General features: G+C 46.0%; 2 protein-coding genes across 4 annotated transcripts in view; one reads left to right on the top strand and one right to left on the bottom strand.

The window, feature by feature from the left end:
* Positions 1-5597, bottom strand: part of LOC309551988 (uncharacterized protein) — a 75310-nt gene extending 69713 nt beyond the window's left edge. Inside the window, exon 1 of one of the 2 annotated variants that reach the window (XM_082252732.1) lies at positions 5540-5597. The gene's annotated coding sequence lies outside the window, so the exon portion shown is untranslated. Of the gene's footprint in view, positions 1-5254; positions 5373-5539 lie in introns of those variants that run through there. The other variant, XM_082252731.1, reaches the window with a different exon arrangement.
* A 274-nt stretch (positions 5598-5871) lies between these two features.
* CC2D1A (coiled-coil and C2 domain containing 1A) overlaps positions 5872-13657 on the top strand; it is a 153548-nt gene continuing 145762 nt past the window's right edge. For both annotated transcript variants that reach the window (XM_082254838.1, XM_082254837.1), the window contains exons 1-3: positions 5872-6019; positions 7360-7483; positions 11382-11485. In XM_082254838.1, coding sequence (XP_082110964.1) covers positions 5954-6019; positions 7360-7483; positions 11382-11485 — 294 coding nt within the window. In that variant the 5' untranslated portion in view covers positions 5872-5953. The remainder of the gene's footprint in view (positions 6020-7359; positions 7484-11381; positions 11486-13657) is intronic.

Below are 13657 nucleotides of genomic sequence, written 5' to 3'. Positions count from 1 at the left end.
GGGACTGTATTGGACAGGTGATGAGCAGTGCCTGGTTTTCTCCACACATACCGCTTAGAATTAAGGCCAAAAAGTTCTATTTTGGTCTCATCAGACCAGAGAATCTTATTTCTCACCATCTTGGAGTCCTTCAGGTGTTTTTTAGCAAACTCCATGCGGGCTTTCATGTGTCTTACACTGAGGAGAGGCTTCCGTCGGGCCACTCTGCCATAAAGCCCCGACTGGTGGAGGGCTGCAGTGATGGTTGACTTTCTACAACTTTCTCCCATCTCCTGACTGCATCTCTGGAGCTCAGCCACAGTGATCTTTGGGTTCTTCTTTACCTCTCACACCAAGGCTCTTCTCCCCCGATAGCTCAGTTTGGCCGGACGGCCAGCTCTAGGAAGGGTTCTGGTCATCCCAAACGTCTTCCATTTGAGGATTATGGAGGCCACTGTGCTCTTAGGAACCTTAAGTGCAGCAGAAATCTTTTTGTAACCTTGGCCAGATCTGTGCCTTGCCACAATTCTGTCTCTGAGCTCTTCAGGCAGTTCCTTTGACCTCATGATTCTCATTTGCTCTGACATGCATTGTGATCTGGAAGGTCTTATATAGACAGGTGTGTGGCTTTCCTAATCAAGTCCAATCAGTATAATCAAACACAGCTGGACTCAAATGAAGGTGTAGAACCATCTCAAGGATGATCAGAAGAAATGGAAAGCACCTGAGTTAAATATATGAGTGTCACAGCAAAGGGTCTGAATACTTAGGACCAAGTGATATTTCAGTTTTTCTTTTTTAATAAATCTGCAACAATGTCAGCAATTCTGTGTTTTTCTGTCAGTATGGGGTGCTATGTGTACATTCATGAGGAAGAAGAATGAACTTAAATGATTTTAGCAAATGGCTGCAATATAACAAAGAGTGAAAAATTTAAGGGGGTCTGAATACTTTCCGTACCCACTGTATATTGTACATCACATCAGTCCCTACCCTCAAGGAGCTTACAATCTAAGGCCTCTTTCACACGGCCGCTCTGGTTTTTTGCTCCGCTGCGCAGACTTTTTTTTTTTTTTCACGGAGCGGATGACACTTGTGTCATCCGCTCCGTATGCCCGCATATCATCCCATCCGTTTGCGGATGATATGCGGACATAATGTATGTCTATGGGCATTGCGGATGTCCGCGGATGACACCGCTGACATCCGATTTTGCTTCCTTTCCGTTTTTTGAACGGAGGAAAAATAGGGTTCTGTTCCGTTCCAAAAAACAGAACAGAACTGAAAGGAAGAAAATCGGATGTCAGCGGATGATCATCCGCAATCCCATTGACATTCATTATGTCCGTAAATCATCCGCAAAAAAATAGGATGATTTGCGGACATACGGAACGCCCGTGTGAAAGGGCCCTTAGGTTCCTAACTAACATTCATACATACACATACTAGAACCAATTTAGACAGGAGCAAATTAACCTACCAGCATGTCTTTGGAGTGTGGGAGGAACCCAGAATACCCAGAGGAAACCCACACAGGCACAGAGAGAACATGCAAACTCCAGTTTATTACACCATAGCATGTGTAACAAAAAAAAAAAAAAAAGGAATTATTGGACATATGCCTCAATTTAACCACTTCTGGACCGGAAGGATTTTCCCCCTTAATGACCAGGCCATATTTTGCGATTCGGCACTGCGTGACTTTAACGGACAATTGCATGGTCATGTGACGCTGTACCCAAATAAAATTGATGTCCTTTTTTTCCCCACAAATAGAGCTTTCTTTTGGTGGTATTTTATCACCTGTGCGATTTTTATTTTTTGCGCTATAAACAAAAAAAAAGCAAAATTCTGAGAAAAAAAAAAAACATTTTTCACATTCTGCTATATAACATTCCCCCCAAAAAAAATAAAAAATCAATTTTTTTCATCATTTTAGGCCAATTTGTATTGTGCTACATATTTTTGATATAAAAAAAAAAAAAAAAACACAATAAGCGTATTCTGATTGGTTTGCGCAAAAGTTATCATGTCTACAAACTAGGGGAAAGATTTATGTCATTTTTATTTATTTTTTACTAGTAATGGCGGCGATCTGCGTTTTTTTGCGGGACTGCGACATCGCAGCGGACAGATCGGACCCCTAACTGACATTTTTGACACTTTTGGGGGTACCAGTGACATTACTGCAGTAATCAGTGCTAGAAATATGCACTGTTACTGTAATAATAACACTGGAAGGGAAGGGGTTAACCTAGGGGTGATCAAAGGGTTAAATTGTGAGCATAGGGGAGTGTTTTCTAGCAGTATGGGGGGAGGGACTTGTGAAATGATCATAGAGACCTGTGATCCTATATAGAAGGATCACATGAGCTCTGTGATCATTTCAGAGAGAAGAACGGTCAGCTGTGTTTACAACAGCAGGTTGCCACTCAGCTGATCTCCCGCGCTGCTCTCCTTCTCTTCTCCCCCGCTGACAGCTGGGGGTCACGAAACAAAGTTATTTCACACAATTCTAATCTAATACTCAGCGCTTCTGTGACCCGCTCTGAGCACTGCAGAGGAGAGGGGCTGAGATCCCCCTCTGACAGCTGGGAGAAGAGAAGAAGAGCAGAGCGGGAGATCAGCTGAGCGCTGTGCGGCGTTGTACCGAAGGAATTTCACACTATTCTATTACACAAACACAAACTGGACATTATATAAAACAATAATAGAGTGAATTCTAGGATTTTACAAACACTAAACTAGGGCTTATTTTCGCGGTATGGCTTATATTGCAGCCCTCCCTGAAAATAACAGTAGGGCTTATTTTTGGGGAAACACGGTATCCTACAGAAAAGAAAGCTGCCATCTTAGCCTCTACACCTAATTCGTTATGACCCCAGCCACTTGATGGCTTGATAGTCTGGTTGAGAACACAAGCAACTGTGACAGTCATTTACAGAATCCCTTGAATGTAACTGTTTTGGGAAACAGTTAAAGTAGAAGTAAACCCTCCAATCGCTTTCAGCCAAGGAAGCTTCCATCTTGGCCTCAGTTTAATCTGCAACTGCCATGATGTTGCACATGTGATCAGTTATGACACCAGACATTAGTTGGCTGGACAGTTCGGTGGAAAGTACAACCAATGTGACAGATACACCAATGTCACAGCATACCTTCAATATGACTGGTTTGGGAAACTGTTAAAGTGTTACTAAACCCAGGAGCCTGCACTCACTATATCTGGTCTCTCCCACATGGAAATGCAATTATTTTACTAAATATAAACTGCTAAATACCTTTTCTCATCAGCAGTCTTTTGACTTCAATAAGTGTTCGGCCAAGCACTAGTTAACCACTAAGGGTCCATTCACACTAGCGCGACTTGTCAGGTGACTTGGTTGCCTGACAAGTCGAGGTCGGTCGCTCGCCATTGACTGGTACAGGACCCGTTCTAATAGGAGCGACACAAGTCACTCCGACTTAGAAAAAGGGTCCTGTACTATTTTGGGGCGACTTGCAGGGACTTCATATAATTGCCGAGGTCGCGGTGCACAGGTCGCCCCAGCAAGTCGTGTCGCGCCAGTTTGAATGGACCCTTAAGGCCTGAGTCCATTTTTGGCACATTTTGTTTACAAGTTAAAATCAGTATTTTTTTGCTAGAAAACTACTTAGAACCCCCCAAACATTATATATATTAGCAAAGACTCTGGAGAATAAAATGTCGGTCATTGCAATATTTTTTGTCACGTGGAATTTGCGCAGCGGTCTTTCAAACGCCATTTTTTAGGAAAAGTTAAGAAAAATTCCATTTCACTGCATTTAAAAAAAACTAAACAGTAAAGTTAGACCATTTATTTTTTGTATATTGTGAAAGATGATGTCACGCCGAGTAAATAGATACCCAACATGTTATGGTTTAAAATTGCGCACACTCACGGAATGGCGACAAACTACGGTCAATAAAAATCTCAATAGGCGACGCTTTAAAATTTTTTAACGGTTACCAGTTTAGAGTTAGAGAGCAGCTCTTTTTTTTTTAACAAATCTGGCGATCGCGACGGTGCCTCACATGTGTGGTTTGAATAGTGATTTCATTTGCGGCGCAACTTCCGTATACGTTTTCTTTCGTGTGCGAGCTAACGGCAACAAAATTTTATTTTTTTTTTTTCCTTTTTTTTTTTTTAATTTTAACACAGGGGGTAATAACTAGGTTTGCACCCATACTGGTGTTTTTATTGGTGAGTATGAGTACCGATACTTTCGGTCAAATGCCTCCAGCATTGCTCCTGTTTCTTCTTGCTGGCAGCGGCCATTTTGCTGAAGCCCAGAGCCACACTAAATCTTTAGGCTGTCAGCAGACCGGCCTCTACATTTTAGGCACAGTGCCGAAAAACAGAACTGAGCATGTGCAGAGCAGAGAGAGGCAGCGTGTTACTGGATTATATCCCTTTCATTGCCAGGTCTGTATGTCATTCCAATACCGAAACTGATATTTTGCGGTGCAATTTGCGTCCATACAAAATGAATAGACTGCGAAGAATCACATGCGATTTCCTGCACCATGGCTGAGATTACTATGACAAGCCTGGGGGTTCCCACAGGAGAGGTGCGGGTAACTGCATGGTATTTGTACAGGAATCGCACCACATTCCTGTTCAAATTGCATGCGAGTCTCTGCGCCCATTCATTCTGTATGGAAATCGCACCGCAAAATAACGGTAGCGGTGAGTATTTGACCGAAAGTATCGGTACTTACCCAAAAAAAACACCGGTATGGGTGCAACCCCAGTAATACCTCCCTCCCCCCCATGCTCTATCCAAAATGAGAAGAATACGTTTTCCTCTAGTTCAGGGGTGTCAAACTGGCGGCCCTCCAGCTGTGACAGAACTACAATTCCCATCATGCCTCAGCCTATGGGAGTCATACTTGTAACTGCAAAGCCTCGTGGGATTTGTAGTTCCGCAACAGCTGGAGGGCTACCAGTGTCTAGTTCTATAAATACAACCCAGTAAAGTGAATGAACCCACGACCCAACCACAAGCCAAGTGTAATCCTCAGTCGCTGGATTACCATTCTACACACTGTCTGCTGTCTCTAATCACATCAAACCCCCACAAGTCTGCTGCGGCCTAGGAGTTAGTGCCAGGGGGCAGCCAAAGAAATGATTTGATAAAAGTAATTCATACTACAAATAATAATGATTTGATAAAGATGATATATATCCCCTACTGAGAGATATAATCCCCCTCATAGATACCATGTGACCCCCTCACACATCTCCACATTTACCTCAGGACCAGAAGACACGCCTACTTGTGCGGTTCCGCCCCTCCCACAGAGCGCTCCTCTCTTCCTAAAGCACAGCGGACACGCCCACTGCGCAGCCCCGCCTCCCCCACAGAGCGCTTCTCATCTAACTCAGGGGGTACCCGACTTTCCACACACGCCCACTGCGCAGCCCTGCCCATAACACAAAGCGCTTCTCATCTTCAACTCACCACACACGCCCGCTGCGCAGCCCCGCCCCTAACACAGAGCGCTACTCATCTACCTCAAGCAGGGTACCCGACTCACCACACACGCCCACTGCGCAGCCCCGCCCCCAACACAGAGCGATCCTCTCTACCTCAACAGGTACCATATCATACACGCCCACTTCGCGGCCCCATCATCTCTACCAGAGCGCACCTCATCACCCTTAAAACCAGCAGACACGCCCACTCCTCCCACAGAGCGCTCCTCATCTACCTAAGGACCAGTAGTAACGCCCACTGCGCGGCCCCTCCCCTCCCACTGAGCGCTCCTCATCTACCTCAGGAGCAGAAGGCACCGCTCCTCCCCCCAGGGCGCTCCTCGTTTACCTCGGCGGACACGCCCCCTCCTCTAGGTGAGGGGGATGCCGGGAGTTGTAGTTATGCCGCGGATCACGTGACAGGGGACGCGGAAGTAGCCGGTGATCGCTGTGCTTGGAATATTGTGGTTTGAAGGATGAGCGGCGGCCGGAGAGAAGGCCGGGGAGGGGGACGAGGAGTGGGGAGAGCGCCGCCTAAAGTGGTGAGAGAGAGAGATTGTGTGTATATGTATATAGAGAGTATATGTGAGATATATATATGTGTGTGAGAGAGGGTCATGGCTGTCCTACACCTGTCACTGTGTGTTCATTATACCTGTCACATCCTGTCTGTCATGTATTGTTATTCTGACCTGTCACTATGCTGGGATGGTATCGCGGCGGAGCCCCTGGGGCATGAGGGAGTCGCGGCGGAGCCCCTGGGGCACGAGGGAGTTGCGGCGGAGCCCCTGGGGCACGAGGGAGTAGCGGCGGAGCCCATGGGGCAAGGGGGAGTCGCGGCGGAGCCCCATGGGGCACGAGGGAGTCGCGGCGGAGCCCCTGGGGCAAGGGGGAGTCGCGGCGGAGCCACTGGGGCACGGGGGAGTCGCGGCGGAGCCCCTGGGGCAAGGGGGAGTCGCGGCGGAGCCCCATGGGGCACGGGGGAGTCGCGGCGGAGCCCCATGGGGCACGAGGGAGTCGCGGCGGAGCCCCATGGGGCACGGGGGAGTCGCGGCGGAGCCCCTGGGGCACGGGGGAGTCGCGGCGGAGCCACTGGGGCACGGGGGAGTCGCGGCGGAGCCCCATGGGGCACGAGGGAGTCGCGGCGGAGCCCCTGGGGCACGGGGGAGTCGCGGCGGAGCCCCTGGGGCAAGGGGGAGTCGCGGCGGAGCCCCTGGGGCATAAGGGGAGTCGCCTCATGCACCTATAGTTTGCACGGTGCTTTACAAAACAATTCAAGACAAGAAGGATCAGAGGGCCCTGCTTGTGAGAGCTTACAATCTAAAAGGAGGGGCAAGTAATACAAAAGGTAATACCTGTGGAGGATGGGTTGATGGCAAATGTAAAATTTCAGTTGTCCGGTTGGAGTGGAATAGGCGTCTGATAGAATGAGTTTTCAGGGATAACCTATGGGCAAACAGATTAGGAGATAGCCGGACAAATAAGGGTAGGGAGTTCCAGGGGATAGCAGAAGTCCTGAATATTAGCATGGGAGGAGGAAACTTAGAGAGCAGGAGGTCTTAGGTAGAATGAAGAGGATGCCTTATGTGTAAGGGTGTCAAGTCTGAACTTCAAATAAGTTATTGTAAGGGAACAAAGTTGCTAATATGTGCCTATATGTGGTGATCTCTGCAGCTCTTGGTCTCTATGTGGTGATCTCTGCAGCTCTCTTGGTCTCTATGTGGTGATCTCTGCAGCTCTCTTGGTCTCTATGTGGTGATCTCTGCAGCTCTCTTGGTCTCTATGTGGTGATCTCTGCAGCTCTCTTGGTCTCTATGTGGTGATCTCTGCAGCTCTTGGTCTCTCTTGCTTACATATTTCCTCCTCTGTCTTCCACACACAGGCCCCCTTTCTCCTGGGTTTACCTGCAGATGGCGACTCTGATGATGACACCGGTTTGGAAGCCGAGCTCCTGGCCATCACAGGAGCAAACAAAGCAGCGAACAAGCAACAACCCAAAGGAAAGAGTGAGTGATCATGTTCCACATAATACTTACATATAAAGCTAGACATACATTATACAATTTTCTTATTCAAATTCCTTTAGATTTATCTTCCACTATGTAGAGCAAGGGCCTGGCTGTTTGCATACAAATTGAAATTGTTTAGGTTTGACCTCATATTATATGTTTTTTGTAAATCTAAAGGAAAATTATATAATGTTTGGCCAGCCAAAAGGTAATGTAGATTGACACAGTTGTTGACAACATAAATCTTTTTATAGCAAATAATGCACATACTGTAGATCAGTATAAATGACTGGAGATCGTATATTTTTGTAAATGTTAATTAAAGGAGATGTACGGCCAAAGCTCGTTTGGCTGTTACGAGCAGACTCTCATTCGGATCTGTTGGGCAACATCTCAATTACAGTTCAGACCCTTCAGGAATTCGGGTGGACAATTTAAAAAAAATCTGCTCTGACGCCATCCGTACGGGTCACTTATCTGGGGCTGACTCTCGACTCTGCCCTGGCGAGGGTCCCTCTTCCATTGGAAAAGCTTCAGAAGTTGCAAAAGGCGATCAGGTTGCTGAAGGTAACCGATCGGTCTTCCCTACGGACTTGCCTGAGGGCCCTGGATCTGATGGTATCGACCTTCGAGGTGGTCCCATTTGCTCAGTCTCACTCGAGGCCTATGCAAAAAGAGATTCATAGTTAGTGAGGTTGAAAAAAGACATCAGTCCATCCAGTTCAACCTATGATGTGTGTGTGTTTGCTGTTAACCGTACATTGTATACCCCTCTATGTTGTGGTCTTTAAGGTGCCCATCTAATAGTTTTTTGAAACTATCGATGCTCCCTGCTGATACGACTGTTTGCGGAAGAGAATTCCACATCCTTACTGCTCTTACAGTGACGAACCCCTTACGTACTTTAAGATTCTTACAAAATGGAACAGTAACCCTCGGGCATTGGACCAGAAGATTCGCTTACGCCATCTCACGAGGTCGGCTCTATCCTGGTGGATCCAGTCGCCAGCTTTGTGTCAGGGCAAGTCCTTCCTGCCGCTGTTCTGGACGGTGGTCACCACGGACGCCAGCCTGTCAGGCTGAGGTGGAGTGCTGGGGAAGCACTGTGCCCAGGGGACTTGGTCGACAGAAGAGTCTTCCTTGCCAATCCAATATTCTGGAGCTGAGCGATCAAGCTTTGCCTGTTCCACTGGACGAGTCGGCTACGCGGGTCTCCGGTTCAGATACAATCGGACAATGCCATGGCCGTGGCTTACATCAATCATCAAGGGGGCACCAAGAGTGCTCTGGCGGCCATGGAGGGGGCAGAGATTCTGTTTTGGGGGTAAGACAATGTTCCAGCTCTTTCCACAGTCCACATTCTGGATGTGGAGAATTGGCAGGCGGATTACCTGAGTCGTCAGGTGCTGGATCAAGGGGAATGGTCCCTTCATCCAGAGGTGTTTCATCTCCACTGTGTCTATTGGGGGACTCCAGAGGTGAATCTGTTTGCGTCTCGCCTCAACAGAAAAGTTCAGCGGTTTTTGGCCAGGTCTCGGGATCCTCTGGCCGACGCCACAGACGCTTTGGTGGCTCCTTGGAGCAAGTATCGGCTGATTTATGCCTTCCCTCCCCTCGTACTCCTGCTGAGGTTTCTTTGCAGGGTGGTGGTGGAAGGCATTCTGGTCGTTCTGGTAGCACCAGACTGGCCTCAGCGGTCTTGGTACACAGACCTGGTAAAAATGGTCGTAGATCCTCAATGGAGACTTCCTCTGCGGGAGGATCTGCTGTCTCAAGGACCGATCTTCCATCCTGCTTTACGGTTGCTGGCTTTAACGGCATGGCTGTTGAAAGCAAGGTGTTGAGGGATAGAGGCCTTTCTGACTCAGTGATTCCTACACTTTTGAAGGCCAGGAAATCAACGTCCAGGAAGATCTATCATTGTACGTGGAAATCGTACATTTCATGGTGTGAATCGCTGCAGCTGCACCCTCGCTTGTTTTCTGTAGCTAGGGTTTTGGCCTTTTTACAAAAAGGGGTTGAGCAGCGATTGGCTTTGGGCACTTTTAAGGGCCAAGTGTCGGCCTTGGCTATTTACTTCCAATATCCATTGGCTACTAATAGCTTGATTCACACCTTTATTCAGAGGAGGCCTCATCTGGCTCCTCCCCCGTTGCCTCTGTGGAATCTAAATCTAGTTTTGTCTGTTCGTCAAAAGCCTCCCTTTGAGAATATTAGGGAGATGTGTTGCCTTCCTTATGTCCTAAGCCTAAGCATCCCAAGGAAATTGCCTTGCCCTCTCTGGATGTGGTGTGGGCGATAAGGGTTTATCTGATGGTAACTGAATCTTTTAGGAGATTGGACTCTCTCTTTGTGCTTACTGAAGGACCTTGAAAAGGTTTGGCTGCGTCTGCTGCGACCATATCCAAATGGATCAGGCAGACGGTTGTTCAGGCTTATTCACTCAAGGGTCAGGTTCCTCCTTTCCCTGTGAAGACTCATTCTACTAGAGCACTGAGTGCCTCCTTGGGCTTTTCGCCATCAGGCATCTGTAGTGCAAGTTTTGTAAAGCAACGATTTGGTCGTCTGTGCACACTTTTACAAAATTCTACAAGGTTGATTTGTTGGCATCTTTGGATGCTTCCTTTGGCCGCAAGGTTTTGCAGGCTACTGTTTCATAAGAGAATAGTTTATTTCTCTTTAGGGGTTTTTTCGCCTGGGTAAGCTCCTGTTCTTGGTTGAGCTTCATGTTACCCAGTTGGCTAAGTTTACCCTTTGGAGTTTACGTTACTATCTGGTTGTGTTCTTCCCACCCCTCATGCCTACACTGCTTTGGGACGTCCCAATGGATAAGAAGTATGAGAGCTGCATCTGTCAATGGACGATAGAGGAAAACTGGATTTTTGTAAGAACTTACTGTAAAATCCTTTTCTCTGAAGTCCATTGACAGACGCAGCACCCGCTCCTCTGATATGGGGATGGTTTTTGTGTCTTCACTGCTTACAACAAAACTGGTTTGCTGGAGCAGAGGGTGTGGGGGTTATGCCTATGGGGACAGCCCCGTGGCGTGAAGAATTTTTTTTTTTTTTCCTGCCTAGAACTACTGCTGCAGGGGGCAGCATAACCCAATGGATAAGAAGTACGAGAGCTGCGTCTGTCAATGGACTTCAGAAAAAAAGGATTTCAGGTAAGTTCTTACAAAAACTCTTTTTTTTCAGATCCTCAGAGAGTTCTTTGCCATGAGGTGCCATGTTGAACTTTCAGTGACCAGTATGAGAGAGTGAGAGTGATGACACCAAATTTACCACACCTTCTCCCCACTCACACCTAATCCTAACAAGTCACATGACACTGGGAGGGAAAATGGCTAAATGCTCCCAATTTGGACATTTTCACTTAGGAGTGTATTGACTTTTGTTGCCAGCGGTTTAGACATTAAAGGCTGTGTGTTGAGTTATTTTGAGGGGACAGCAAATTTACACTGTTATACAAGCTGTGCACTCACTAATTTGCATTGTAGCAAAGTGTAATTTTTTCAGTGTTGTCACATGAAAAGATATAATAAAATATTTACAAAAATGTGAGGGGTGTACTAATTTTTGTTGAGATACTGTAGGTAAACTGTTTAGTGAAAAAAAAAAAATCTGCATAATAAAGGTTACTTTGATTTAATGAGAAGTGTCCACTCTGCTGGTGCCAGCTGTCCCAGTTAAGTCCTTAGCCCTGCCCTTCCCTGCACAGGACTTTGGATTTTAGTTAGGACAGTCGGCACCAGCACAAGGGAATTTCTTATTAAATGTAAGTCATGTCTCTTGTGCTGATTTAAAAAAATATATATTACCTACACTTAGGCTTTATGTATGGTGGCTTCTTAATCATTCACCATTTCTTTCTTTGTTTTCCTCCTACCCTGTAGCTCCCCTCCCCATGGAACACATCGAACGAATGGCAGCTCTCTGCATGAAGGAGATCGACGAGGGTGATGATGATGATGAAGATGTGGATGATGAAGATTTAATGGTACGATCTGAGAAGTACAATGTTGGAATCAGTGTCCAAAGAGGACTATCTCCTACACACAGTGGCAGTAGCCCTTTTAGTGACACCAGCAACAGTCCTAGAGATCCATTGGAGTTAATTTACTAAAGGCAAATAGACTATTCACTTTGAAAGTGCAGTTGCATCTTCAAAGGAATAATCGCCAGAGCCTAAATTAGCTCTAAATGCAGAAGGGGTTTTGACTACTGCTTACTCTGCATTAAGGTAAAAAGCCTTCTGTGTTTAGCTCTCTCCCCCCCCCCCCCCACCTCAGCCCCTCTCAAATACTTACCTGAGTCTGATCTCGATCCAGTGCTGTGCCCTAGATCAGTTGCTCTCTCCACTCTTTCCCTCCTCATGGGGCAGATTAATAGCAACGAGGGCCGTTGGCTTCCACTACTGTCAATTTTATTCCTGTGATGAGGGAGCAGGGGGCAGCGTGGCTCAGGAGCGAACCTGCATTAGTGCCCTTATGGGAATGGTTTCCTAAGGGGAGACTCACCAAAAAAGAGGATCCAGGAGCAATGGTGGGGAACCCCAGAAGAGGAGGATTGGGGCTGCTCTGTGCAAAACCAATACACAAAGCATGTAAGTATGACATTACGTATAAAAATATATATAAATCCTGCGAGCTACTTACTGCAATAAAAAACTAGCTGAGCTGCTGGCACTGATCACAATCCCATATATGTGCTAAATTAACTAAACATTCACAGTAATGCCGCGCTATAGTGCTTAATATAATAGTGTCCAAAACTCATCATCAAAAAATATACTAGAGATAATTACATGTGTCAAGTGTCATAATAAACCAACACCATAAAACACAGATCTACACAAACTATAACAAAAATGAGTGCAATCCAAAAAAAATTATTACTTATAAATGTCCATGCAAACAAAAAATATATATGTGTACCGCTTTCTTCAAACTGTGCTTCTCAAACACTCAACTTCTTTCCCATGCTTGAAAAAAATCGTGTGTCACCACAGAGTGCTCCCCCCACCAGGAATAATGTCACCTGGGGTAGTGTGACCACCACAATCAAGTAGGGTAAGTAACAGCCTTTTAGCCTCTCAAGGGCTACAGCCAGCTCTTCCAACCGTCTCTCCTGTTATCTCCTCATATAGAAATCATGGCATCCAGAGACATGTATATAGAGGAAAATAAACCAATAGTGCTTATATCCTTCTAAAAAGCGATTTTATTTGTCTTCAATAAATTTTTATTGATTAAGAAGAGGAATAACAAACAACGATGGTTGCACGATACAATTGCATCACAACAAATGTAAAGCATATGTTATGTTCAGAATCGCATAAAGTAGTATACATCAACTATTAACTAGTAGTTGGTAATTAAAAGCGATTTATTGAAAGAACTTATACAGGGTATTCACTTTCATCTGGTGCTTCCAGTGTACCAGACTAATACAGGCATAAAACTCTGTTTCTGGGAAGATTCCGTTGCTCTCACGCAAGCCACAAGCTTCACAGACACTCTCTGGCATCCAGCTCCACGCTGGTCCCTGGTGTCATCACCGTCCTGACCCCTCTCCTACGCATGTCAACACAGGGTTATGTGTCTTCCTCAGGAGGATTTCTATTGAAATAGATATCACCCTGAGGAAGACATGTGACCCTGTGTCGACACGCGTAAGGGAGAGGCCAGGATGGTGATGACACCAGGAACCAGCATGGAGCCAGAGAGTGTCTGTAAGGCTTGTGTGAGAGCAATGGAATCTTCCCAGAACCTGAGTTTTATGCCTGTATTAGTCTGGTGCGCTGGAAGCATCAGATAAAAGTGAGTACCCTGTATATGTTCTTTCAATAAATCGCTTTCAATAAATCGCTTTTAATGTTCAATCGGTTTTTATTTTCAGTTCTCCAAACAAAATCAAAAACAATACATGAAGGAAAAAGTACATAAGTGGTAAATAAATGGCTGTCAGTACAATCTGGACAGCTAAGGTTTTAAGGAATGTACAGTAAGTTATCCTGTGTGTTTTATTAAGCAAGTAATAAATGTAAGGTATGGTATCAACGAACCTCGGGTGTGCCGTTCCAACGCCCCAAATAAATTGCTTTTTAGAAGGATATAAGCACTATCGGTTTATTTTCCTCTATATATATATATGTCTCTGGATGCCATGA

This window comes from Pelophylax lessonae, assembly GCF_965119305.1.
Source record: "Pelophylax lessonae genome assembly, chromosome: 4".
Classification (NCBI taxonomy): Eukaryota; Metazoa; Chordata; class Amphibia; order Anura; family Ranidae; genus Pelophylax; species Pelophylax lessonae.
The sequence above is the reverse complement of the archived record's forward strand: the minus strand, read 5'-3'. Positions and strand labels throughout refer to the sequence as shown.